At 31.7% G+C, this 24,302-nt stretch overlaps 6 protein-coding genes across 9 annotated transcripts; 4 read left to right on the top strand and 2 right to left on the bottom strand.

The window, feature by feature from the left end:
* Positions 1 to 343: 343 nt before the first annotated feature.
* On the bottom strand, positions 344 to 2,900 carry LOC8271909 (F-box/LRR-repeat protein At1g67190). Of its 2 annotated transcripts, none has more exons than XM_015722137.3 (2): positions 2,566 to 2,900; positions 344 to 1,923 (listed from the first exon to the last, which is right to left on the bottom strand). In XM_015722137.3, the coding sequence occupies exon 2, from the start codon at positions 1,775 to 1,777 to the stop codon at positions 518 to 520; it is 1,260 nt and encodes a 419-aa protein (XP_015577623.1). In that variant the 5' UTR covers positions 1,778 to 1,923; positions 2,566 to 2,900; the 3' UTR covers positions 344 to 517. The 2 variants fall into 2 exon arrangements, with proteins under 2 accessions (XP_015577623.1, XP_048234584.1); XM_048378627.1 differs by having other exon boundaries at positions 344 to 1,728; positions 2,566 to 2,899.
* Positions 2,901 to 4,695: 1,795 nt separating this feature from the next.
* LOC8271910 (transmembrane 9 superfamily member 5) lies at positions 4,696 to 8,345 on the top strand. Of its 2 annotated transcripts, XM_048378534.1 has the most exons (7): positions 4,696 to 5,030; positions 5,110 to 5,150; positions 5,239 to 5,827; positions 5,950 to 6,081; positions 6,729 to 6,885; positions 6,985 to 7,469; positions 7,848 to 8,345. In XM_048378534.1, exons 1-7 carry the CDS (start codon positions 4,888 to 4,890, stop codon positions 8,062 to 8,064), a joined length of 1,764 nt encoding a protein of 587 aa, XP_048234491.1. In that variant the 5' UTR covers positions 4,696 to 4,887; the 3' UTR covers positions 8,065 to 8,345. The 2 variants fall into 2 exon arrangements, with proteins under 2 accessions (XP_048234491.1, XP_048234492.1); XM_048378535.1 differs by lacking the exon at positions 5,110 to 5,150 and having other exon boundaries at positions 4,890 to 5,030; positions 5,151 to 5,827.
* Positions 8,346 to 8,466: 121 nt separating this feature from the next.
* Positions 8,467 to 13,135, top strand: LOC8271911 (cell division protein FtsZ homolog 2-1, chloroplastic). 2 transcript variants are annotated; one of them, XM_002523753.3, is made up of 8 exons: positions 8,467 to 9,297; positions 9,756 to 10,512; positions 10,618 to 10,917; positions 11,394 to 11,484; positions 11,897 to 12,021; positions 12,275 to 12,367; positions 12,792 to 12,848; positions 12,936 to 13,135. In XM_002523753.3, the coding sequence occupies exons 2-8, from the start codon at positions 9,871 to 9,873 to the stop codon at positions 13,101 to 13,103; spliced, it is 1,476 nt and encodes a 491-aa protein (XP_002523799.2). In that variant the 5' UTR covers positions 8,467 to 9,297; positions 9,756 to 9,870; the 3' UTR covers positions 13,104 to 13,135. The 2 variants fall into 2 exon arrangements, with proteins under 2 accessions (XP_002523799.2, XP_048234494.1); XM_048378537.1 differs by having other exon boundaries at positions 8,467 to 10,512; positions 12,956 to 13,135.
* A 2,565-nt stretch (positions 13,136 to 15,700) lies between these two features.
* Positions 15,701 to 16,432, top strand: LOC8271912 (protein BIC2). The gene has a single exon (XM_015722144.3). The coding sequence runs from the start codon at positions 15,777 to 15,779 to the stop codon at positions 16,275 to 16,277; it is 501 nt and encodes a 166-aa protein (XP_015577630.1). The 5' UTR covers positions 15,701 to 15,776; the 3' UTR covers positions 16,278 to 16,432.
* A 3,205-nt stretch (positions 16,433 to 19,637) lies between these two features.
* Positions 19,638 to 20,403, top strand: LOC8271913 (protein BIC2). Its single transcript, XM_002523755.4, has one exon. It carries the CDS (start codon positions 19,781 to 19,783, stop codon positions 20,285 to 20,287), a length of 507 nt encoding a protein of 168 aa, XP_002523801.2. The 5' UTR covers positions 19,638 to 19,780; the 3' UTR covers positions 20,288 to 20,403.
* A 702-nt stretch (positions 20,404 to 21,105) lies between these two features.
* Positions 21,106 to 23,582, bottom strand: LOC8263925 (ABSCISIC ACID-INSENSITIVE 5-like protein 5). Its single transcript, XM_048378320.1, has 3 exons — positions 23,237 to 23,582; positions 22,995 to 23,075; positions 21,106 to 21,369 (listed from the first exon to the last, which is right to left on the bottom strand). The coding sequence occupies exons 1-3, from the start codon at positions 23,432 to 23,434 to the stop codon at positions 21,268 to 21,270; spliced, it is 381 nt and encodes a 126-aa protein (XP_048234277.1). The 5' UTR covers positions 23,435 to 23,582; the 3' UTR covers positions 21,106 to 21,267.
* Between the last annotated feature and the right edge of the window lie 720 nt (positions 23,583 to 24,302).

Genomic DNA, 24,302 nt, shown 5'->3' with positions numbered 1-24,302 from the left:
TTTTTCCATCAAAAGGTCACATAAACAGAGCCGTGGATTACTATTATGGCTTTAAAAAACAATAAAAGATATAGATAAAAAAACATTAGATACACCTAACACATTAACAAAGACTTGATGAAAGAGTATGTATCAAACAATTAAAAAAAGACTTTCCATGATGCAAGGTTAACAGACCTCAATTGTTATTAAGCAAACAAATCTTTGTATTCCCTCACATGAACATCTGTGTTGATCAAAGGCAAGCCAATACTTGAAAGGGACACAGGAAACCAAGTCAATGAAAACCATACTACGATTGTCTGCATATCGACAAGGAAACATTGGTAGAATGAGAATAAGATGAATTTTTTTGCTGAAGCAACAAAAACTTTTCATTAAGGAAAAAAAGAAACCAATGGTCATTTACAGGGCATGGAAAGAATACTCAGGCTCTAAAAGGTGTAAATTTTACCTGAGTATCTGCTAATACAACTACCATTTGAAGAGTCTTGAATAATGACCAAATAAGCACGAACTATTCATACTGAAACTGCACATCTACATTCGTGTATTTCCTCATGAGCTGAACTATGGATGAGGTGAAATTAGCCAACATCTGGCATTCTTCTTGGCTTTTTGCCTCTGAAACAACTCCATAGATTACCAATTTCCTGAGATTTGGACAACGTTTTAGCAGCCCTTCAACCCAATGCGAGAAGAGATCATTAATTACAGTCCATCCAAGCTCCAAAACAACCACATTCACCAAGTTTGAAGATCCTTGCAAACCATACTGAAGCACCCCATCTCTTAAGTCATAACTTAATGACAGGTGGCTAAGCTGTGGAAAATAAACAGCAATTGTTTCCAAATCCACAATACCATCATCGTCATCAAAGACCACGTCCCAAAGACGAAGTCTTCTTAACTTTGAAGATTTTGAGATCAGCTGGTAGAACTTTGGCCAGATAATTGTGAAGTTGCTAACATCTACAATCTCAAGATTATCAACTGTCTCACCAATATCAAGATGTATAACACTAACATCATCAATCTTGAAATGCTTCAAATTTCCCTTCCCAATGAGTTCAAATAGCTCAAGAGCACAATCCTTTAAGTGCAAACATTCAATACTATCTGCCTCCAAAATAAATTTGTCCAAACTAATTGCTTCAACATAAACACTCTTCAATGTAGGACTGCTGAGTTCGATGGTTACCTGTGCATCAGACATTGCAATCTCTGGATTGATAAGTTCCAACAACTCAATCTTCGGACATGCAGTGAGCAACAGACTGAGATCCAGTGCCGAAATACTGACATAACTCAGAGAAAGGGATTTCAAACAAGGGAATCTCTGGAAATTGGGTTCAACCCCTGTGATGGAGTTATGCGACAATTCCAATGTTTCCAGTTTCTGTCTCCCACAAATCTCAAGAATGTTAACATTAGGTGTAGTCCGAACATTATAGAACAACCGCCGTAGAGTTTCTCTGGTGTACATAAGCCAAGCAATAACTGTTGAAGCTGAGAACTCCTCAACGTCATCCATCAAAATAGTCAAGCCTTGCAACCCAGTTGTTTGAAATATAGTTTGAGTTATCAATATTTCCAGTCGACTAGTTGTCAGATCATGATACACAGGCCAATCATTAGAATTGAATGAAAGTGTGTGAAGGTGTCTGCGGCAGGCTTCTCGCCACTTCCGACATGTTGCAGATGCTATCACAACATCCCGGGCACCTCCTAAATGAGATAATATATTACCAATGACTTCAACTGGAAGGTGTTCCATTACTTCAAATCTGAAACTATGGTTTCTTCAAAACATATCAAGAAAACTAAGGTGCTCTGTTTAAAATGATCGAACCCTTCAAATTTTTAATATCTATATCCAGCATATGCAGCTTGTTGGCAGCTACGACATAAGTTTGCTCCAATCTGTAAATTTTAGAGCTGCTTAATACAGAGGAATAGCTAATTGGCAGTCAGGCACTGGTCAAAAATTGAAGAAATCTCAAGCATTTTGAAAGGAGGGAGGATAGGCTGAAATTTGAATACGTTCTAGATTTTAGTATGGCATACTGCCATTACAAGACAAAAGTATTTGATCACTTCAGGAGGATTGTGTCTTCAAGAGCAAGGAAAAAATTTTCTTCAGTGTGTTTTAAGAATCTATAATACATCTAAAATACAATAACTACTAGTTACCTAAAAATTGCAACTATTTAGGAACTGAAACCTTAATCTAAACAGCACATCATTATAAGCTGGACATAAATGACAAGGAGAACATCAAATAAGAAAAAATGTGCAAACCCCGTTAGAATTAGACACCGAGAAACCCACTACAAACTCAAAGATCAAGATCTATGAATTAACAAATTGCATTAATACAAATCAGGACAGCAAATGCATGACAACCCAAGCCACCAATTTACTCAACAATGTCAAAACGAATAGTGAACTAAACAATTAGATGCAATCAAATTAACAAAAGGGTCTCAAAGATCTAAACAAATATAGCAAAAAGAAAAAAGAAAAGAGAGATTTTGATAGAAGAACACTGAGTCAAGAAGAGACCTTTTTTCTGCCCAGAACATAAAATCAATAGACAGAGATCAGCCAGCCTGGCGAGAGTGGGAGAGATGGTGGTCACAACAAAGAAGAATCCATTTAGTGGGAATTAATGAAGATGGGTTTTATGGTATTGGAGAATGTTGATCGTTGTTTGTTCGTATTGTCTTCGAGTATTTAAAAAGAGGCAGCCAGCCCTTGTAATCTATCCATGAACAAGCCATCTTTCTTTGTTTGGCAAGTGGATCAGTCTATTCTTGCTTTTGCCTTGCAGAAAAGTTTTGTAATTTATATTTTTATTCTTTTCGTTCTTTTTTTTTGGATCAAATTTTCATTTTTCATTGTTGTACCAAATATTGAAAACATAAATTCCATCGTCTATTAGATAAATTCCATATCCAAATAAATATCTTAATTTAAAAAAATGCTTACAACCTTTTAGTCAATATATATCAAGTTTAATTATATTTAAATATATACTAATTGTTATCCGTACATATAGCCGTTATTGTTATTTTAATTATAAAATATAATTAATAAATATAATTTAATAAAAATTTATATTTAATATTAATTTATAATACATTAAAAAATAACAACAGACTAACTATTTTTAAATATTTTATTATTATTTTTTAAAATTAAAATTATTATTTAATTAAAAATTTAATTTATTAATTAATATAATATTAAAATATAATTAACTATTATTTCTAAAGATTACAGTCAAGATTTAATTATAAATGTAACTTATTAAATGATAAATTAATAAAAATTATAAAATTATATATAAAATTAAATTTTATATATAAAAATAAATATAAATATTAAAACAAAATTTTATATATTAAAATTTAAACAAGCACATAGAAAAATTTAGATTTCATATATATATATATATATATATATATAACATACATATCATACGCACATATATATTTACATTCTACTATACGTGAGTATTAACAAATTTTATTTCCTATGGTATAAATATATTTAAATTTATCAACCTTAATTTTATTTTATCTATATTTAAGAGGGATAATTAATTATTAGAAAACCTTTAGGCTAATAAAAAATTAATAATATTTACTAAAAAATTTGAGTGATAGCAGTGTATGCTCTCTTTCAAAGCTTGATATTTATAATTATTACTCAAAAATTTAATATTTTTAATTTTTAAAATCTTAAGATCTTATTAATGTAATAATATAAAAATTATTTATTAATTTTAATATTATATAACTTAATACTGTAATTAATATTACTATTTTTAGAATTAAAATTTTAGTATATAATTAAGAATTCATTTATTATTAAATATTATATTAAAAATATGATTTAAAATGTTATCTTTTTAGAGTTATTATCTAATTAAAAACTAATTTAACAGTTATTATACTATTTCTTAGAATAAAATTAGCTATCTAATTATAAAATTATTTATTACTTAATATAATACTAAAATATAATTAATATATTATTTTTTATGATAGAATTAATATATTATTATATGATTAGAAAATTATTTATTTTTTTGATAAATTTAAAAAATTATTTATTAGTTAATACAATATTAAAATATAACAAATATGCTATTTCTTAAAATTAAAGTTAGTTTTGATTAGGAATGTAACTTATTAATCAATAAATTAACAGAAAAAACTATAAAATTATGTATTAACTTGAATTCTACGTGGCAAAAATAGTGTCAAAAATTTTAAATCTTAAAAATTAATATATATATATATATATATGTGTTTACTAAAATCATTTTTAGAGAGGGGGAGTTTTAATTAAATCTTACTTAAAAGACGATTGCTTGAACTTTGATAAAAAGAAATGTGCATATTAACATTCAAATACTTATTAATTCTTTTAACAACTTTACCTTTAAATAAAAGGTAAATACATTAAAAATTTCTAACATAATTTACTGTGAGCAGTGATATTTTGTTATAATAGGATAAATATTAATATTAACTAAAATTACAGAAATATTTTCTTTTAACAGTTATAAGGGAGGGAAAATATATGGAGAAATTATAGATAGTTGTCTTTGATTTTACTCTTTATCTTGTAAATTCTAATAAATTGTGGTACGTAGTTGAGAATCCCACAATGAAAATTGCTTAGCTCCAGGTCAGGAATAATACGGTGACGTTTAACTGATTCAATATGCCAAACGGCTTGTCGTTGGGAAGTCTACCTGCAGCTTCCAGTTCAGAGACCAGAAAAATGGGAACAACACGTTTGACTATATTCAATCTTTCTCTACATGTAAGCTCTTCTGAGCAAGTTTTTTTTTTATGATTCGATTGACAAGAAATGGGAAGTATTTCAATCTTTCTCTTTACAACTGTATTCCTCTCTCTGCGATCAGCCACCTCATCGCCGGCCAATCACCGGTACAATGTAGGAGATCACGTCCCTCTCTTTGTTAACAAAGTGGGTCCTTTGCACAATCCTAGGTAGGCTCAGTAAAAGTTGTATCTTTATTGTTTATAAAGCGCAAAGTTTTAATCTGTTCTTTTTAATTCTGTCGTGCAGTGAGACATATCCATATTATAATTTCCCATTCTGTTGCCCAGGTTAGAGGCTATTGCTTAATCTTTTGACCCCAGAAATTGGAACTGAGGTAACTTTGTGTTTAATAGCATTTTTATATGGGTTCTGCAGATAATGTAATTTTAAAGAAAGAAACTCTTGGTGAAGTGTTGAATGGTGATCGTCTAAGTAGTACTTTGTATGAAGCAAATTTCAGGGAGGATAAAACTGGGGTGACCCTTTGTAAGAAGAAGCTTAAAAGAGATGAAGTTTTGAGGTTTAGAGATGCTATTGTGAATGACTTTTACTTCCAAATGTATTACGATGATCTCCCATTATGGGGTTTTATTGGTAAAGTTGAAGAGCAGAGTTGGGTTGTTGGTGAGAGGAAGTTTAGGTATTATCTGTTTAAACATTTGCAGTTTGATGTTCTTTATAATGGCGATAGAGTCATTGAAGTAAGTGCTTTCAGTGATCCTAATCATGCTGTCGATATTAGCGAAGATGCTGACTTAGATGTTGAGTTCACTTATTCAGTTCTCTGGAATGCAACCTCAGCTTCATATGGGACTAGGATGGTTAGATATTCAAGGGCTTCATTACTTCCAATACACCAGCAGATTCATTGGTTCTCCTTTGTTAATTCGATTGTCATCATTTTGCTCTTGATGGGATTGCTTATTGGGCTCTTTATGCGGCGTCTCCGGAATGATTTGAGAAAGTAGTGTAATGTTGAATGCTTCACTCTTAGCTGAATTTAATTTGGTCAGGCACAGAAATTTCCTTTTCTTTTTTTTTTTTGGGGGGGGGGGTTTTGCCTCATGTTCTTGAGGTATATTGCAGGTGTTCCAGTGGAGATGAAGAAGAAGATAAAGAGGTTGGATGGAAATATATTCATGGTGATGTTTTCAGATACCCTCAAGACATGTCCTTGTTTTCTGCTGTCTTGGGCGTGGGTACCCAACTGCTGACAGTGTAAGTGTTCATGGGAAATCAAATTTTCAACCTACTATAGATATTTTCTGATCCTAGCTTTTATTATTTGAAGTAGCTTTTTGGGATCCATATTTTTATTAGATAGTAGTCCATTAGCTATTCTTTAGATTGCACAAGTGTAAAGTTTGTATTCTGAAGGAACACCGTATCAGGTTTTGCCCTATTATGTGCTCACTTGCCTGGTTGCTAACAAATTTGTGAAGCAACACTATGCAAGAGACACCAAGATCAATTCTTTGTCTCTATATTCTTTTTCATTTCACAAAATCTTCAATTTTCCCATTCTTTCCTGCCTGGCAGACCTGAATTCTTGAAATTTGGCTTTATTCAAGAGTTCATCTGGTGTTTCTTTATATCATTCTCCTAGCATTTTTACCATTTTTTCATACATTGGAAAGGATTTGCCATATTGTTTAAGGTATCTGAAAATATAGTTTGAAATTGGGCAGTAAGGTGACTGACTAGAATACAAAATTGCCTAATTAGAATCCTGATGGAATCAATCTTCAGTGTGTTTTACTATGCATCTAAGAGCCAAGATAGTAGACATGGTAGAATACATCAATATGTAAAATGCTACACATCAGAGTTCTGACTGTATACTCCAAATTGCAATTTTTGTTCAGGGTTTGCTTTTTATTTGTACTCGCATTTATTGGTGTCCTCTATCCTTACAACCGTGGAGCTTTATGCAATTCTTTTGTCTTCGTTTATTCTCTTACATCTGTGGTTGGGGGGTACACCGCATCATCTTTCCACAATAAGTTTGCTGAAACTGGATGGGTGAGGATTCTTTTGTTAGTATTTATTTCATTCTTTTTTATTTTTATTTATTTATTTATTTTGCATATTTACTGGAATAAACAATGATCTCTATTTCAGAAAAGGGGTGTTCTTCTGACTGGGATTCTGTACCTGGGTCCTTTGTTTGTGATACTTTCCATTTTGAATATTATCGCCATGTCATATGGGGCCACAGCTGCAATTCCGTTTGGAACCATTGTGGTGATTCTTCTCATACACATATTTTTAACTGCTCCGTTGCTTGCCTTTGGAGGCGTGATTGGGTACCACTTCAGGTCTGAATTTCAAGCACCTTCTACAACAAAAAGATTCCCAAGGGAGATACCACCATTAGGATGGTATAGAAAAACACCTTGTCAAATATTTCTTGCGGGTCTTTTATCTTGTAGTGCGGTTGTCCTCGAGTTACACCACTTATATGCAAGCTTGTGGGGCTATAAAATATGCACGTTGCCCAGCATTTTGTTTGTCACTTTCATCATACTTATCTTACTTACTGCAATCTTGAGTGTTGGGATGACGTACATTCAGCTTTCTGCAGAAGACCATCAATGGTGGTGGAGGTATGTCCTCTTGCAAAGTTCTTGCATGTGCAATACACTTGCATGTCTTCTGGTTTTAGGACGTGTTGTGCATATTGTGTTCTAGTTGCTTATAAAATAAGGATCATTAAACTTGTTGATGGATTTTTGGATCATATTTTCACTAAGTCATCAGTTTATTATTCAAATTTTTGCATAATTGAGTTGATGTTTCTCTGTCTGAACGGGGGAACTGTGATGGGATTTATATTTGAATTTAAAAAAGAAGGAAGCATGGTGGCTTGGGCTATTCTATTTTTGTAAAAAGCTTGTCTTAAGCAATAAAAGGAGTTCATTCTTTCCTTTTCTCCCTTTCACTATATACTGTATGTTCATCACTTGTTTTTCTTTCCGATGCAGATCTGTGTTGTGTGGGGGCTCACCTGCCATTTTTATGTTTGGTTATTCTATCTTCTTCTTGGCCAGATCAAGCATGAGCGGCTTCTTGCAGCTATCATTCTTCATTGGGTATAATGCTTGCATGTGCTATGCATTCTTCTTGATGCTTGGTACAATTAGTTTCTGTGCTTCCTTCATGTTTGTTTCGCGCATTTACCATGCTGTTAAGAGTGAATGAGTGTCCGTCCTTTCTGCTCGGTCCTTGTGTGGTAAACTCTTCCTCAAAGGTTGAAGAAGGGAGAGAGAGAGAGAGAGAGAGAGAGAGAGAGAGAGAGAGGAGGAGCAAAGATTTAGTTATTCTTGTTGTAACATCCATTAATTTTTTTCTGCGTGGAAGGATACAATGACCAAGGTATAGAACAGCAAGAGAGGAAATCACGTGTCTGTAGCTTTGGAAGATCATTAATATTTAAGACAACTTGAATGATATTCAAATAGATTATCCATTCCTTGTTGACAGTCAAAATGCACAAAGACATGCAAGATTATTCATTGCTTGTTGACAGTCCTACAGGATGGCTGAGTGCACATATAAATGCATGTCTATCAACCTTTGTGAGATTAAAAAGAAATACTATTTGTAGGCAAGATAAAAGATATAAGCATCATATGTTCTTAAAATGGCGCATAAACAGAATGCCTAAATCTGTTGCCACTGTTCTTCTTAATACAGGTGGTGGTGGTGGGTTATCTTTCATAATTTTCGTATTACTTATATATTCTTTGACTTACCATGCAAGCGGTCAGAGTATTCCAACTGAGTTGAATGCGATTCTGAGATAAAATATTTATTAGTTGTCAACAGCCATGTTTGATATATTAGTGATAAAATGAAAACAAACAAAGCATCCACTTACAATAATATCCATCATTCTTATAACTGGTTGTTAGACCATTAAAGAATGAAAGGCAGCATTTCTGAAGATCTCCTCTATAATTCTTTTACTTGGAAATAATGCATGTGGGAAATGACTACTTCTGTTCGTCTCTTGGAAATTAAAGAAAATAATGCAAAACGCAGTTGAGCAATGACCAAGAAAAAGGTGTTTTTCCAGTATCAGATGTTGGGTACACAAACGTGCAAAGGCATAATCCTTTTCTTTTCTTTTTTTTTTGAAGTCTTAAAATTATGATCGCCACTTCCACTTGGGCTTTTGTCTGGCTGCAACAAACAACTCTACCGAAATATTAGCCAAGATTTTGGCAAGCACTTTTTTCGGTTGAGAAGTTGATATTTGAAAGTCCTTGGAGAATGCCAAGCTTCGTCAACTAGCCAATAACCAGCTTTCATGTTAGTTACAGCTACATTACATTGTCTGCCAATTACTACATATACTTTCTTGTATTCTTGGGACTCCAATCTCATCCCAAACCGCTTTGAGCTTTACTCGGTTACTTGAGGCACTTGCTGGTACTTTACTTTAAACATCCATTTCTTCTCAATTTGATCCTTTAATTGTTGAGTTTATAGTTCATTATTGGTTTTTGGGTTTATGCTTAAAGTTTTATGTCAACTTTCTTTCTTTTTCTTTTTCTTTTTTCCCTATTCGATGCAGTAATTAATGGTTTTTAATATCATTCTTTTTCTGGTTTTCTTGTCCTTTTTCTGGGTTCTTTTTCCTATGGTCTTTTCCCTGAAGAATAAGAATGATCGTTGTACTCATGCATTACTTTTTTAAGAATGATCGAATGTACTCGTGCATTACTTTCAAGTAGCAATACCGGAAAACGCTTGGACTTAAATCGTTTCAGGGGTTTTCATCTTTGACAATCAATTAGTTTAATTGCTATAAATGTTATTTATTAACCACGTAGAGTGGCATTTGTTCTGTGTATCTTATTGGTTTATCTTCTGCAAATGATGATCAGGTTCAGGAAGAACTAGAGATGGCAGACCTATAAAACTTATGCAGCTTTGGTTTCTAAATCACCTCCCTTCTGCTCAATTATATAGTTTGAAAGAGTTGTAATTTCGCCTTATCCAATGGCAACTTGCATTTCTCCTCATTTTTGTGTGCCAGTTGATCTTCAAATATTGTTTGGGGAAAGAATTTCAAAAGCAACTCAAACCAGTAGATTAATTTCCTCAAAGATTTCTTACAAGAAGAGTGGTGCATGCCATGCATGCCAAAAGACTGGTTTAAGTTTTCCTCAAATTAAGTGTTCAATTAACTCTCATAACGTCAGCCCAAATAACAGCAAAGACACCTTCTCGGATTTACATCCTGAGGTTTCAATGCTCAGAGGCAAGGAAGATGACTTATACTCTGGTTGGAGAAAAGAGAGATCTGAAGGAAATACCACTAGGGAATCTAGAGATTCCTCTATTTCAAGAAATTCTGACGAGGCTAAGATCAAGGTTATTGGTGTAGGAGGTGGTGGCTCTAATGCTGTAAATAGAATGATTGAGAGTTCTATGACAGGGGTGGAGTTTTGGGTTGTAAACACTGATATTCAAGCAATGAAGACATCCCTCGTGTTCCCAGAGAACCGTTTACAAATTGGCAAGGAACTCACTAGAGGTCTTGGTGCTGGTGGTAAACCAGATGTAGGGAAGAATGCTGCCAATGAAAGCAAACTTGCAATAGAGGAGGCACTTTCTGGTGCGGATATGGTCTTTGTGACGGTAGGACAAAGCTTTGTCTCGTATGAAGTCCAACATTAATGCTATGATTAAGGTTATGTGATTATTACTATTTCCTTGTCATCTTATTACATCTGACTGATGTAGGCTGGAATGGGCGGAGGAACTGGTACTGGTGGGGCTCCTGTGGTCGCTGGCATTTCAAAGTCCTTGGGACTCTTGACTGTGGGTATTGTCACCACACCATTCTCTTTTGAGGGCCGAAAGCGTACTATTCAAGCTCAAGAAGGAATTGCAGCTTTGAGAAACAATGTGGACACATTGATTGTTATCCCTAACGACAAGTTGCTCGCTGCTGTTTCACCCTCCACCCCAGTGACAGAGGCATTTAACTTGGCTGACGACATACTTAGACAAGGTGTTCGTGGTATCTCTGATATCATAACGGTACTGGTTTCAAGAAAGTTGTTGAGCCAAATATTATTGTTCTCTCTTATGTTTGTGTTTTCATTATAGGTTCTATTACCTTGCGGTTATTTCTTAGTTGCAGATATCTTTTTGTGCTACATACTTGTGTAAACTAGCTCGTAACTGGTGCAAATTCCATCAAATTCAAAGTATGTACTAATTTTATGCCTGGTCAAGTCCATAAGCTTCAATCACCATACTCCAAGTTCGGTTAAAAGCATGCCATCCACTCTAGGATTAGGGGACTAGTAAGGAAAGAGATTACCTTTGCTGTGGTCTAACCTGAAAAGTTTCACTTTCTGCCTGTCATATTTTCTACATGAGGCTCCGTCTGATTCGAGGAGACTAACTTGTTTATGGAAATGTTTTCTGGAGAAAACTTTTTTCATGAAAATGACTATCTGTTGTTTGATTACAATATGGAAAATCAGTTGGAAAATTTTCTTGAACTGCAGATCCCTGGTTTGGTCAATGTTGATTTTGCTGATGTTCAAGCTATCATGAAAGACTCGGGATCTTCCCTTATGGGAATAGGAACTGCAACTGGTAAGTTTGAAGGTCTAAATATGGAGAAAGGTCTTTCTTGTCAATCTTACAGGTGGTATTTAGTTTTGGCAATTAAGAATTCTTATTGTACTAGGCCATTGCACAACGTCAGGCATGTATTTATTTTTTTGAGGACATCTGACAACTGATCTAATAGAGGTAGTGCCAATTCTGAACTAATTCAGTTTTCTAGTCTCCATTTCTGCATACTGTATTCACATTCCATGTCACTGTAGTCATGTTTTTTTACAAGTTTAAGAGTTGCTTATGGTCCCAATTTATGCTCAAGATTTCCGTCTCACAATGCAATGCTTCAGTTTCATTCCATTCCTGTCATTTTCACTCTCTAACTTATTGTTTAGCGTCTATTCTTGATGTACATGGAATGATAGCTTTAGTTGTTGATTAGCAGGGAAGAGCAGGGCAAGAGATGCAGCATTGAATGCTATACAATCACCTTTACTAGACATTGGCATCGAAAGGGCTACTGGTGTTGTGTGGAATATAACTGGTGGAAGTGATCTTAAACTGTTTGAGGTAGGTCTGTCAGGTATAGTACCAAGTTCAAATTGAAGCCCATAGTTATGGTGTCTGCATGTATATTGCATTGTGCTTGTTTTGTAGAAGTTTAAGGGGAAAAAGAAGAACATCAACTCCACTGGAATCTAGAATAAATTTTCTGGAAGTTGAAATGATTTTACAAATTAGGAAGCAGATGGACTAAAAATTTCAGAACAATTTATTCTGATTAGTACTCTTGACTTCAGTTCTTATGAAAAGCTTTTTACAGGTAAACACTGCCGCTGAGGTTATTTACGACCTCGTGGATCCAAGTGCAAACTTGATATTTGGAGCAGTTATCGACCAATCACTAAGCGGTCAAGTAAGTTGGTGGAAGAAAGAAACATTACAAGCATATTCTTTCCCTGTAAAAAATCAGCTCAACCAATCAGTAGTTCTGCAACTTAGTCTGATGAGTGAAAAACCGGCATGCTAATGGAATACTTGATTGTTGAGTTCCTTGTTCAGTCCTTGTCAACTCTCAATAATGTGATATTCTCTGCTGGAAAAATAAGGATTGATAAAGACTAGAGAAATTGAGATTTCAGTGAGACAACTTTAAATGGCAAACCCAGCATGTGAAATTGTTAACTCGGACAGTGATCCATGTTCTTTCCGTAAATTGCGACAGCTGCTGCATTAGTAAAGAGGACTACTGATTTTGCAGTTTGACCATTTACTTTTCTTTACGTCTTTTATATGATGTTTCGTAGACAATTACATCCGGCGTGTTGTGTCTTTTTCAGGTGAGCATAACCCTGATTGCTACCGGATTCAACCGCCGGGACGAAAGTGATGGGAAGGTAAGACTTCTCCATCCATTCTTCTTTTTTCTTCTGTTAAATTTTTATTTTTGCTTGCCTGTATCCTTTTGATCTGGAAAAATGCAGGATTCTCAACATGCTTGTAGTGATGCTTCTGTTGGAATGAGGAGACATGCTTCATATGGTAATGGCAGCAGGACTCTGGAGATCCCCAAGTTCCTTAGGAAGGAAAGAAAAGGAGTTCTATCTTCTCAGGAATCTAACCATCTTCATTTTCTTGATTATTTTTGTTAGAAATGTAAATATATATTAATGCCTCTTCTTCATTCTTTTTTCCCCTCTATTATTATCACCTCTTCTGAATCAAATTATTGGAAGATGATATAAATCTTCATGTTTAGTTTCATTCCAAGGCCTAAAAAATATTTGCAAAAGAAACAATTATATCTCTTGATTTTATTTTATTTTTTCGTTTCTTTTTTATATTTTTTTCTATAAAATTATTCACTCGCTTTAATTTATTTTTAACATAATATTTATCTTATTTAAAATAACTTTTATAGTTATTATTTAATATATTAGCAAAAGGTGTGGATAAACTTTTAAAATTTTGATTAAAATGCAACTAAATCCTTAAACTTTAAAGTAGCTCAATTACAGTTTTAAAATTTAAAAAATATAATAATTATATCTCTCAAACTAACTTTTTTTTTTTTAATTAATGATGATGGTGTTGATTTTTTTATAAAAATAAAAGATAAATTATTATTTTATATTTTTTTACCTATTAAAAGGCCAAGCTACTATTTCCTCGGATGAAAAAAAATAATATGCATTGAAAAAAGCTAAAACGGCTTCTTTTAATATCTAAATTAACTAAATCATTATAGACTGAAATAGATGAAATTAGTTTTAAGAATGTAATTATTCTGTTTTTAAAATCTTAGAATTGTAATTGAGCTTTTAAAGTTTAAGAGCTTAATTAGTTTGATCGAAAAATCAAGTGTTTATTTATCATTTTTTACCTAATATATCTTTATTAGCAAATAAATTCTGAATATGATTCATTTGCAAATAGAATGAATTTTTCTAATAGGTATAAATTAAATACATAATAAGTTATTTTGAATTAATTTATGAGCGGGTCATGAGATTGCGAGCTCGAATTCTATTTTGAGCACATAAAAAATATTATTTAGGTGTAAAAAAGAAAGTTGTATAGGGATATATATTTTCATCTACTCCATAAAGTTATTAATTCAATTCAATTTATTTTGTAATTGTAGTCAAAATGAGCAAAACTACTCACGTCAATTTATAATTTAAGTTGCATTCATGAATCACAGTCATCAAAATTAGGTCTCCGTATGGTCCACAGTTCCTGCCACATGGAACTTGCCCAAAGGACAGTTAATTAACCGGTTTCAATTAATTTTATTTTAAAAAAAAAAAAATTAACGTAAGAAGAAAACCGATTTGAACCGATTCTTCTATGACTTTATGACTTTTAAATCCGATTCCAATCCGATTTTAATTTGTCCAGTTCCAGGGTCAGGCCGAGTCAAATGAACTAAGCTATTAATTGAGATTTGTAATTTAGGTTGCTGTCATAAAGACAGACATCAAATGTTCAGAAAAATGCATTAAGAAAATCAAGAAGAAGAAGAACATGGGCCATGACGAACCCGAAAACTTGGTGGCGGAAGGCAAGTTTCAAAACGCCATAGCCTACCAAGCTTTGACAATAAAAAATTAAAATCCATAATTATAAATGTTAACATGGTTAATTTTTTTAATAACAATAATCATATAATTAACTTACTGGAACAGATTACAAGGAGTTCTTTGTCATGTGCGCCTGAATAGTTGAAGGCTTAAAGTTCTACCTGCTGCAGATGCCAATTCCCAACCACTTCATATAAGAATTTAATAGAAACGTACTAATAATTAATAATAATTCCTTGGCTCTTATGCAACCAAGAAAAATATCCCATTTTGTTGCTTGCAATTGCATGTCCACATTCCCTAAGTTGCGCCCCCACCAAATCAAATCCACTAATCCTATTGGTTTTGGACCAACCTAAATCACCCTTCCCTTGAGTTTCTTTTTTACTTGCTTAAATCAATTTTACATTTACTGTCAATTGGTGTTAGTGATGGTGCGGTTTTTTGGTATCGACGGTGGGGACGGCTTTAATTCTGAGATTATTGTTTATTATTCTGTGGCGATGATGGAGATTTCTGTGAATATCTTCAGCGATTGTGCATATTTTATTTTTCAAATTGATAGATGATGGAGATAATAGAATGGGGGGGGGGGGGGGGGTCATAAAGAGCCGATGGTTGGATTAATAAATCTGCAATTGCTGTGTTTTCTGGTGACAATGTTAGTGTTAATCCTAAAACAAAACTAAATTGAATTTGTTAAAAACACTTAATTCTTTTATACATAATTATATGGGTCCTAAAGAAATTATATTTCAAATATATCTAGAGGAATTATTAAACTTCTCTTAGTGTAAAAATTTTGATGTATATATAAATTTCTTATAAAGATTAGATGGGTATTTAAAATTGTAAATAATTGTTAGATGGATAGAACGAAGAACAATCACTTTAAATGTATAAATTATAATTTTTTAAATTTTAAAAGTGACGAAAGAATTATTTTTTCAATAAAAATCACTTATATATAAAAAAGGTAGAAAAGAAAAAGAAGAAATTAAAATGAAATTAATCCATGTTATAAAATCTATATTGATGAGAAATAAACCACACAAACAAAAATGAAAATGAGAATGACTTCAATCACAAGCACACAAGACGTAGAGATGTCAGGTACCATACATTATAATCTCGCGTGACGTGTTTTATTACTTCCCTTTCCTTTCTTCTTCTTCTTCTTCTTATATTATATCCTATTCCTCACAAAACCCTTATTATTCCCTTGCCTCCACTGCAAAAGTCATGGATTCCAGCACCCTTTTCTCTCCCAAGAAACAAGAATCCACATCCTCAACCAGCAAACCTTCATCTCGCCGGATTCTTTCTCCCGCGAAAACAAACTCGGGTACTTCTAGGGTTATTGAGAAGTTGTCATCTGAACTACTGCAGACTCAAGAATCGCTTCTAGGTACCTCATTTCCATCATATTCTCCTAGACAACATGTTAATGATGGTAACAGTAATAGCAATAATAAGGAAGACAAGGAGGGTGCGTGGACGCATAATAAGGATAACGGAAGAGAAAGGCTGAAGAGGCATAGGGAAGAGGTGGCAGGAGAAGTGAGGATACCAGATAAATGGAGTCAAGAGAGTTTACTTAGAGATTGGATGGATTACTCTTCTTTTGATAAGTTGCTGGCACCTAAAGGACTTTCCTTAGCTCGTGAAGCATTGATAGCTGAAGCACATAGAGGTGGAAGCAGCTCCTCTCAGAGATTGAGGATAGGCAGCAGGTGTTTTTGATGAATTAATTTTTCTTTTCTTTTTTTTCATTTTTTATAGATCGATGTAGCTAGACTGTTCGTGTAATCATCATTAATCCCTGTATGAAATCTCGAGTTTTCAGCGGTCATGGTTGCAAATAAATAAAAATCGATGCATGCGAGCCTTCAATATCATTGTGTGTTTTGTTGGTTAAGTTCTATGCATTTTATCGTGTAATTCGTCTGTACAGTAAAATTATTATGCATTTTCCATTAGAACTACTAAGATGGAGAATTGATGTGATAATCATTTGTGGGAGTGATCAACTAGAGGCCATAGATTTAGATCCATGGATATAATTAAGGTACTCTCTTTGCCCGATCATAGCTCATGAAACAAAATAGAAAACTAAAATGGGATTTTCAAATTTATAAATGATAAAATTTAAAACATATCGATATTTTTAGCAGAATAAAATATTCATATTATTAATACGATAATTATATCATACACTAAAAGAATTTTCAAAAATAATTATCAATATATTGTATTTGTAACCCAAATTCGAATTTATAGTTTTTAGGATAAAATCCATATCTAGCTAGTAGTACTGGTGGAAGTATTAAAATAAGGAAAATGGATTTCAAGAAGAATTTAAGAAATGGTTAGTACAAATGTTAAATTCTCACTAACCTCCCAATAAAATAGAAAAGATTTATATTATTCCAGAGTATAGATAAAATGGTAAAGTTTCTTTATACTTTATACTTTACCATCCATGAAGATTTTGCCTCATATATTTTAAATTACTTTAATTTACTAAATAAAAGAAATATTGTTCTTTCTCAACAAATTTCATAATATTTCTAAATTCATAATCGTATAAATGTGAGAGGCATATAGATTCCTACGTTTTACGTGTCTAAAAGAACGAAGAGAAAAAAAATGATGATTTAAATTGTTCAATAACACCATTAATAGATGGGTTCTGATATTTAATTGTGGTAAATTATTATGATTGAAAAAAAAAATTAACAAGAAAAAAGCTTTCAAAAAATTGCATATAATTTAATGAATTTTTAATTTTAAATATGCACTTTCTACTGACAAAACTCTATATATAGGACCTGTGTCGTTTTTGTATCTTAGTATTTTGTTGCCATCAGTTTTACTAGTGTGACACTTACATAGTAGAAGAAGAAAATAAGTATATAAGTATGGAAGTAGAAAGTGTATCACTTAAGCATCACATATATAGGAAAAGATAACGATATTATATATCAATATATAGTAATAGATGGATCTTTTGTCAATTCTACCTCCTTCATTTAGAGCTGGATCCATAATAAGAGTAGCTTCATTATCATCAAACTTAATATTAGTGTTTCAACAAAATCAAACTTTAATGTTGGCCATATTGGACTAGTCATCCCTTGGACGGTGGCAGAAATCACATATATATAATGTCTTATAAAAGAACAATACGAACTATACGTAAAAATTAAAAAGGTGCTAAACCAGAAGTATGTGTTCCCTTCTAATCTGATGATGCTCAAATGGTTGTTCAAGCTGTCGACGACAAGAGTCTCTAACTTTTGGCTTAATTATTGTTGATTGTAAATCTCTGTCAAAAGAGATAAATGATGTGCAATTTGGATATGTTAAAAGGTCTGCGATTTATGCAGCATATGAATTGGTTCGTGCTGCTCATTCTATGGCAGATCTTCAAGTGGGGAGTCTGCATCCCCACCTGTGTTACTGTTGACATTTTGCTCTCTGATCTTTTTATTATTCAACAATAGTCTTTCTTTTCTTTAAAGAAAAAAAAAAGAAATAACACTTGGAGAGAAATTTTAAGGGAAAGGAAAAAATATATAAATAAAATTAAGCAATCCACATGTGGAAACTAAGTCAAAAACTATGCCACGTACATAGACCATAAACTAAGCATACTTTATCTAGTTATATAGTTTTATAATTTTGTTATGTGCCCCAACTTATGCAAGGTGATGTTCTGGTTTATTTATGTTCATGTCTGCAAATTATTAAATATGTTTATTTATATCCATCTCTTAACAACTGGGTGTAAGAATGTTGCCAGCATAACCCTTGAAATCACCCGACAGGACAAATAGTTTATAGGTCCAATGTATTAAAAATAAGAGAAATATCTTCTTCTTCTCCTTCTCCTTCTTCCTCTTTTTTCTGGAAATATAAGATCATTTTCATGGGTGGATGGATAGCTTGAGCTGCCACACAAGGGGCTTGGAGCTTTTTATGTTCTTCATTCAACATTGTTAAACAATAAGAAATGCAATTTCAAGTGATAATTGAGTCTCAAAGTCAAACTACAGTTATACTTGAAATGAGGTGTTAAACATCTTACTTCATAATTATATTTAAGAGAGAGTGTTAGATATTTCACATAATTAAATAATAAAAAATACAAGTAATCTATAAGGATTATAGTCCAACCAATCAATCAAATTGCTAATTCTAATTATTTTTATATTGATTGGATCTAAATCCAATTTTATTAGTTGGATTTTACGGTTCATCTATTCATTTAAATCAAATATTAAAAATCTTAAAAAAATTCTATAAATTTTTTTTCATGCTTTTTTAATAATAAAAATTAGTTTATTTATTATTAAAAAATAAATTTTGATACATATATATTACCTTTTTTAATAATAAATAAATTAATTTTAAAGCTTTACCGGCTGTAGCCGCCAATTCCCAACCACTTCATATTAATAAGAATTAATGAAAACGTATTAATAATCTAATAATAACATAAGGTTCCTTGGCTATGCAACCAAGAAGAAAAGAAAATATCCCATTTCTTGTTGTATTCATGTCCATATTCTACACCATCTCTTCTCTCCTCCATAACCATGAATCAATTTATTCATGTATCCCCCAAATCAAATGCATCAATCCTATTGCTTTTGGACCAACCAAATTACCTTTTTTTATTCACACACTTCTCAAAGAAATGTTAATTCAAAACTTTTGTTCAAATTAAAGAGAAATAATAACTATTAGAAATATATAAACCTATTTTTAGAGCTTCCCTCTAAAGTTTGATTAGACTTTTGGGTTCGAATCTTTTCTCTTAATATATTATTAAAATGCTTTATAATTGAAATATATAGCTCGGTTGACCACTCTATGTTAATAATTAAATATTTTGTGAGTCAAATTAGTAGAATATAAGTTAATGAAGAAAAAAACAAGTTAAGAAAGTGAGAAGAACATACCATATATATGATACAAATACTGTTCTAACATCCATTGTGATGGATGAGAACTGCACCACAAAAATGACAAGAAGCATTATTGTAAGACGTAGAGATGTCATATACCATTCAGTACATATATGAACTCATGCGACGTGTTTTGTTAACTCCCCATTCATTCTCTCTTTCAACTTTCAACAGAACCCTCTTCTTTTTTCTTTTCTTTTTACCTTTTCTTTCTTTCTTCCTTTTTTTCCTTTGGTTCCATTATTAGCTCCATTGATTGTGGTAGTTGCAAACATGGAGAGCACCCATTTCTCTCCCAAGAAACAAGAATCCGCAACCTCAACAGACAAACCCTCTCGCCAGATTCTTTCTCCAACAAAAACAAACTCGGGTACTTCTGGGGTTCTTGAGAAGTTATCATCTGAACTACTGCAAACTCAAGAATCGTTGCTAAGTACCTCATTTCCATCATATCCTCCTAGACAACATGTTAATGATGGTAACAGTAATACCAATAATAAGGAAGACAAGGAGGGTGCGTGGACGCATAATAAGGATAACGGAAGAGAAAGGCTGAAGAGGCATAGGGAAGAGGTGGCAGGAGAAGTGAGGATACCAGATAAATGGAGTCAAGAGAGTTTACTTAGAGATTGGATGGATTACTCTTCTTTTGATAAGTTGCTGGCACCTGAAGGACTTGGCTTAGCTCGTGAAGCACTGATAACTGAAGCACGTAGAGGCGGCGGCAGCTCCTCTCAGAGACTGAGGATAGGCAGCAGGTGTTTTTTGATGAATTTTTAAGTTTAAGTAGATCTAATTAGCTACATTAATTCTTCTTGTTTCATCACTAAGATCTTGACTTTCACTTTTCATGGTTTCAAATAAATAAAAGTGGAACCATGTGATATTTCAATTAATATCATTGTGTTTTATGAGTGAAGTGCTATGTTACTCTGCAATTTCTCTTAAAGGTACTAATTTACGTGGGTTGGAAAAATTATTGTGTTAATTATTTGTGAAAGTGAAGTAGATGCAATAGATTTAGATCATGGATGCCCTACACCATCTAGAGTGGAAATCTGGTGGTTGGATGGCTTTTATTAAGCAACTCAAGGATTTAGGCTCCGATTTTTGAGAGACGGTTCTTTTGAGAGTATCGCTCAAATCTATTGTTTAGTTGAATCTCTCTGTCTGCCTGGCACTAAGATTGGTGTTGCAGTGATGGATTTAGGTCCCGTCCAAACTATCTATAGCTCTATAAACATTCCGCAATAAAAATGAACCCGAATTGATTATACATCTATAGTGAGAAAAACATCATCATGTATGCAGAGAGTTGACTACCTGAGCACTATGTAAGAAAGGTTTATGGCAATATGTTATATATACTAGATTTTAGTAACAGTAGAAACCATATTCAGCTTTAAAATTCTCAAAAGAAATACATATAAAACTGAGTATTGGTTAAACCATATTGATATTTTCTTTAGTTTCTAACCTTTTAACCATACTTGGAGAGAAATGCTAAGGGAAGAGCCAAACAAATTAGTAACAATAACAATAATTTACTATATATATATAGACACACACATATACCAAAAACAATTAAGCATGCTCAATGATAAGTAATGATTTTTATCATATATTATTAGGAAAATTTTCACAGTATTAATTTTTAATAATTCGGTAAAACTTCCACGGCAGTTCCATAATATAAAAATGCCCTTTTGTAACTAAAAGAAACTGTAATAAAAATGTATCCATGAAGATGATCAATTACATCACCATGGTGCGCTCATGGTCCTCCTCAAACCATTCAGCTTTTCTGCAGTTTCCTCAGCAGCAATTGCCTCCATTTCCTTCTCCTCCTCTTCCTCCATTTGCTACTTAATATATATTCAACAGTCAATATATGAATTAATCTATCATTTCAATAACTAATTCACATTTGATATATAATTATAAATGAATTTATTTATTCACATTCAAATAAATATATGAATTTATTTGATATACAATTATAAAAATTTATATATTTTTGAAGATACTCGTACGATTTAGAAAAACGTTTTATTTGATTTAAATAAAAAATTCTATTTCAACCGATATATCCTTAGCATAGACATACATAATATAGAAATCACATTTAAAAAGAATATTAGCTAAAATTTCAGGTGTAATAATTACTTTTTGAGGAAAAACAAAATAAAGTATACTTTCTACAAAAACATTTTTGAAAAAGATAAAAAGAAATAAGAAAAATATAATTTTTAAGAGCAGGAATAATGCCAAATTGGCCTTAAGTTAGTTTACGTTGAATAATTACAAATTCTAAGTCTAATGAAATACTAAGATAAGTACAATAGGCAATAGTCATCCTAATCTTATACAAACTCAAACATTAAATGTTTCTCATCAAAGATAAATTAAAACTTCATGGAATAGCTAAAATTTGAAATAAGTATTCTATATGGATATAGCTATTCTAAAATTTATTTCAAATTTAAAATTAATAATAATAATTTCTGTAATTATTATCTTTTTGTTTGAAAAATATTTATTTTATGGTGAAATAAAATAAATAAAAATTACGTAATTTAAAAAAATTAATTTTTTAATTTATTTATCTTAGATTTTTTTGATATCACCTTCTATTATTCATCCATTCACCACTAAGAAAGAGTGAAGTTAAAATTAACTAAGAACAATTATTGAAGGTGTTTGGTTCAGTTGATAAGAGGAGTTACTAGCTAATTTTTTTAATCAATATTTAAATATTTAAATATCTGGTAAACTCTTCTTATCAGATGATGGCTGAAATAAAATATGGTAACCGATATTCAATCAGCTTTTTATTTTGTGCTTTTCTTTATCAGCTAGAATTATTTTTTTTCCATTTTAATAAAAATAATTTTTATAAAAGAGCTCAAAAAATAATAAAGACATATTTCTATATCTTTTTATAAAAAAATAAGTACTTGAACATATAGTTGATTGTATTCTAGATTATTGTTATTAATTGTTTTATATCTTTTGAAATAATTAAGTGCATTAAATGATCAAATTATATACCATCTATTTATGAGAGTAAAAAAAACTAATTTGTAACTTATTATAAAAGTACATATAATTGATTAAATAACTATCTAAAATTTAGAAAAAAATAGCTATTTGAACAATAATTTTTCGTTAACATATATGTTATTATTATCATCACTGTCCCTTTTTTATTTTTTAAATCTATAATAGTCATTTTACTAACTAATAATAACCACTCAAAAATATTTATCAAACATTTATACAAATCAGTTATCAGCTACCAATTATTAACTGCACTCATCAAATGAGCCAAATAGACTAATTATATTTTTATTTATTATACTTTAAGATTTACTATTATATTTCATATATATTCTATTTCATGAATAATTAAGCATGGTCTAATTCTTTAATATGAGCCTATATATGCCCAACTTATAGATTACACAAAGAATGGTGCATGAATTACCAGCAATTTGACTAGTCTCTCCATCTGGGCATTCTCCTCTCTCAATTCTTCCACTTTTTCTTCAAGAAATTTTGTCCTCTCCTGCAAATGAACAGAAAATAAAAGTGATTGTCAAAGATATATTGATAGTCATTCTCTTGTGTTTTTACAAAGGTACTTAAAGGTAAGAAGAAAAGAAAATTCAAGTCATTCAACCAGATAAGGAAATGACCAGTATATATATATATATATATAAAATATACCACTTTCTTTTCTCGAGATCTAGCAGCAGATGCTCTATTTTTAATTTTTTTTCTCTCCTTCCTCATTTCATCTTCTTCTGACCCTTCAATGATCCTTTTCCTCCCTCCATGATTTACAATCATATTGCTTGGAATCATGATCCCATGAGAAACTTCAACCTCTCTTCTCACTGAAGTACCTGCTCCAGAAATTGGCATCTTTTATTTTTTGCTTAAGAAAAAAGGTTGCTAAGAAGGTATTTTAGATACTTATTGGTATCTTGTTTTTGGATTTAATGAATGGTGTTCTTCTTCATATTCTATAGAACAAGTTCTTCTTGAGCTCAAGAATATATGTGGTTGGTTTGGCTGAACATCTTAAGCATATATATATTCATGAAGATATATTTGCATATGTAAATATGAAAAAAATAAAATAAAACTAATGTCTTACACCAACAAATTTTCCTTAATTAGATCACCATTCAAATCTCAAGTCAAATCTTAAGGATTTGTATTTTTGTCAGTTTTACTCTTTTTAAGAGATATTGTATTAAATTTGTATGATTCGGTTAGGTTAAACGCGCGAATGCCCACGCGCTCAGTGAAATTTTCTTTTTTAAAAAAGTAACTAAATATGTTTTAGTAATGAATAACAAATCTTAACACTAGTAATAGTTTAAATGGCCAAGTTTTCCTATGTAGCATATGCTAAATCTGCACGACTCAATTTTACAAGATAAATTATATTGACGGTTATTAAATTTTATATTTATAATAAAAATATATTTATTTTTTTATTTTTAACTAAATGCTTGCTAAAATCTAATTTTGATAATATCAGTGAATTTTTCGGCACATTTAGAGAGTAAATTGCATGAATGGATACCAAACTTTATATTTTGTAACAAAAAGATACCAATATATTAATTTGTTACAAAAAAGTACCATTCATTTATCATTTGAAATGAAATTTTAATTTTTTTGTTACAAAGTGTAACGTTTGAAAGAATTTTGTTGGTTATATAGTATTAAGTAATTTTAACTACAATTACTATAATCACAAATACATGTGATTGAGGTTAGT

Source organism: Ricinus communis, chromosome 8 (genome assembly GCF_019578655.1).
Source record: "Ricinus communis isolate WT05 ecotype wild-type chromosome 8, ASM1957865v1, whole genome shotgun sequence".
NCBI lineage: Eukaryota > Viridiplantae > Streptophyta > Magnoliopsida > Malpighiales > Euphorbiaceae > Ricinus > Ricinus communis.
The sequence above is the reverse complement of the archived record's forward strand: the minus strand, read 5'-3'. Positions and strand labels throughout refer to the sequence as shown.

What these genes read in the sequence shown, in the direction of transcription:
- LOC8263925 (XM_048378320.1), bottom strand. Translation starts at nt 23,434, where the DNA reads ATGCCAATTTCTGGAGCAGGTACTTCAGTGAGAAGAGAGGTTGAAGTT. An exon ending in GATCTCGAGAAAAGAAAGTG is followed by an intron (nt 23,076 to 23,236) that starts GTATATTTTATA and finishes GTTCATTTGCAG; the next exon opens with GAGAGGACAAAATTTCTTGA. An exon ending in AGAGACTAGTCAAATTGCTG is followed by an intron (nt 21,370 to 22,994) that starts GTAATTCATGCA and finishes TATATTAAGTAG; the next exon opens with CAAATGGAGGAAGAGGAGGA.
- LOC8271910 (XM_048378534.1), top strand. Translation starts at nt 4,888, where the DNA reads ATGGGAAGTATTTCAATCTTTCTCTTTACAACTGTATTCCTCTCTCTG. An exon ending in TTTCCCATTCTGTTGCCCAG is followed by an intron (nt 5,151 to 5,238) that starts GTTAGAGGCTAT and finishes TGGGTTCTGCAG; the next exon opens with ATAATGTAATTTTAAAGAAA. An exon ending in CTCCGGAATGATTTGAGAAA is followed by an intron (nt 5,828 to 5,949) that starts GTAGTGTAATGT and finishes GGTATATTGCAG; the next exon opens with GTGTTCCAGTGGAGATGAAG.
- LOC8271912 (XM_015722144.3), top strand. Translation starts at nt 15,777, where the DNA reads ATGGATTCCAGCACCCTTTTCTCTCCCAAGAAACAAGAATCCACATCC.
- LOC8271911 (XM_002523753.3), top strand. Translation starts at nt 9,871, where the DNA reads ATGGCAACTTGCATTTCTCCTCATTTTTGTGTGCCAGTTGATCTTCAA. An exon ending in GTATCTCTGATATCATAACG is followed by an intron (nt 10,918 to 11,393) that starts GTACTGGTTTCA and finishes CTTGAACTGCAG; the next exon opens with ATCCCTGGTTTGGTCAATGT. An exon ending in GGGAATAGGAACTGCAACTG is followed by an intron (nt 11,485 to 11,896) that starts GTAAGTTTGAAG and finishes GTTGATTAGCAG; the next exon opens with GGAAGAGCAGGGCAAGAGAT.
- LOC8271913 (XM_002523755.4), top strand. Translation starts at nt 19,781, where the DNA reads ATGGAGAGCACCCATTTCTCTCCCAAGAAACAAGAATCCGCAACCTCA.
- LOC8271909 (XM_015722137.3), bottom strand. Translation starts at nt 1,777, where the DNA reads ATGGAACACCTTCCAGTTGAAGTCATTGGTAATATATTATCTCATTTA.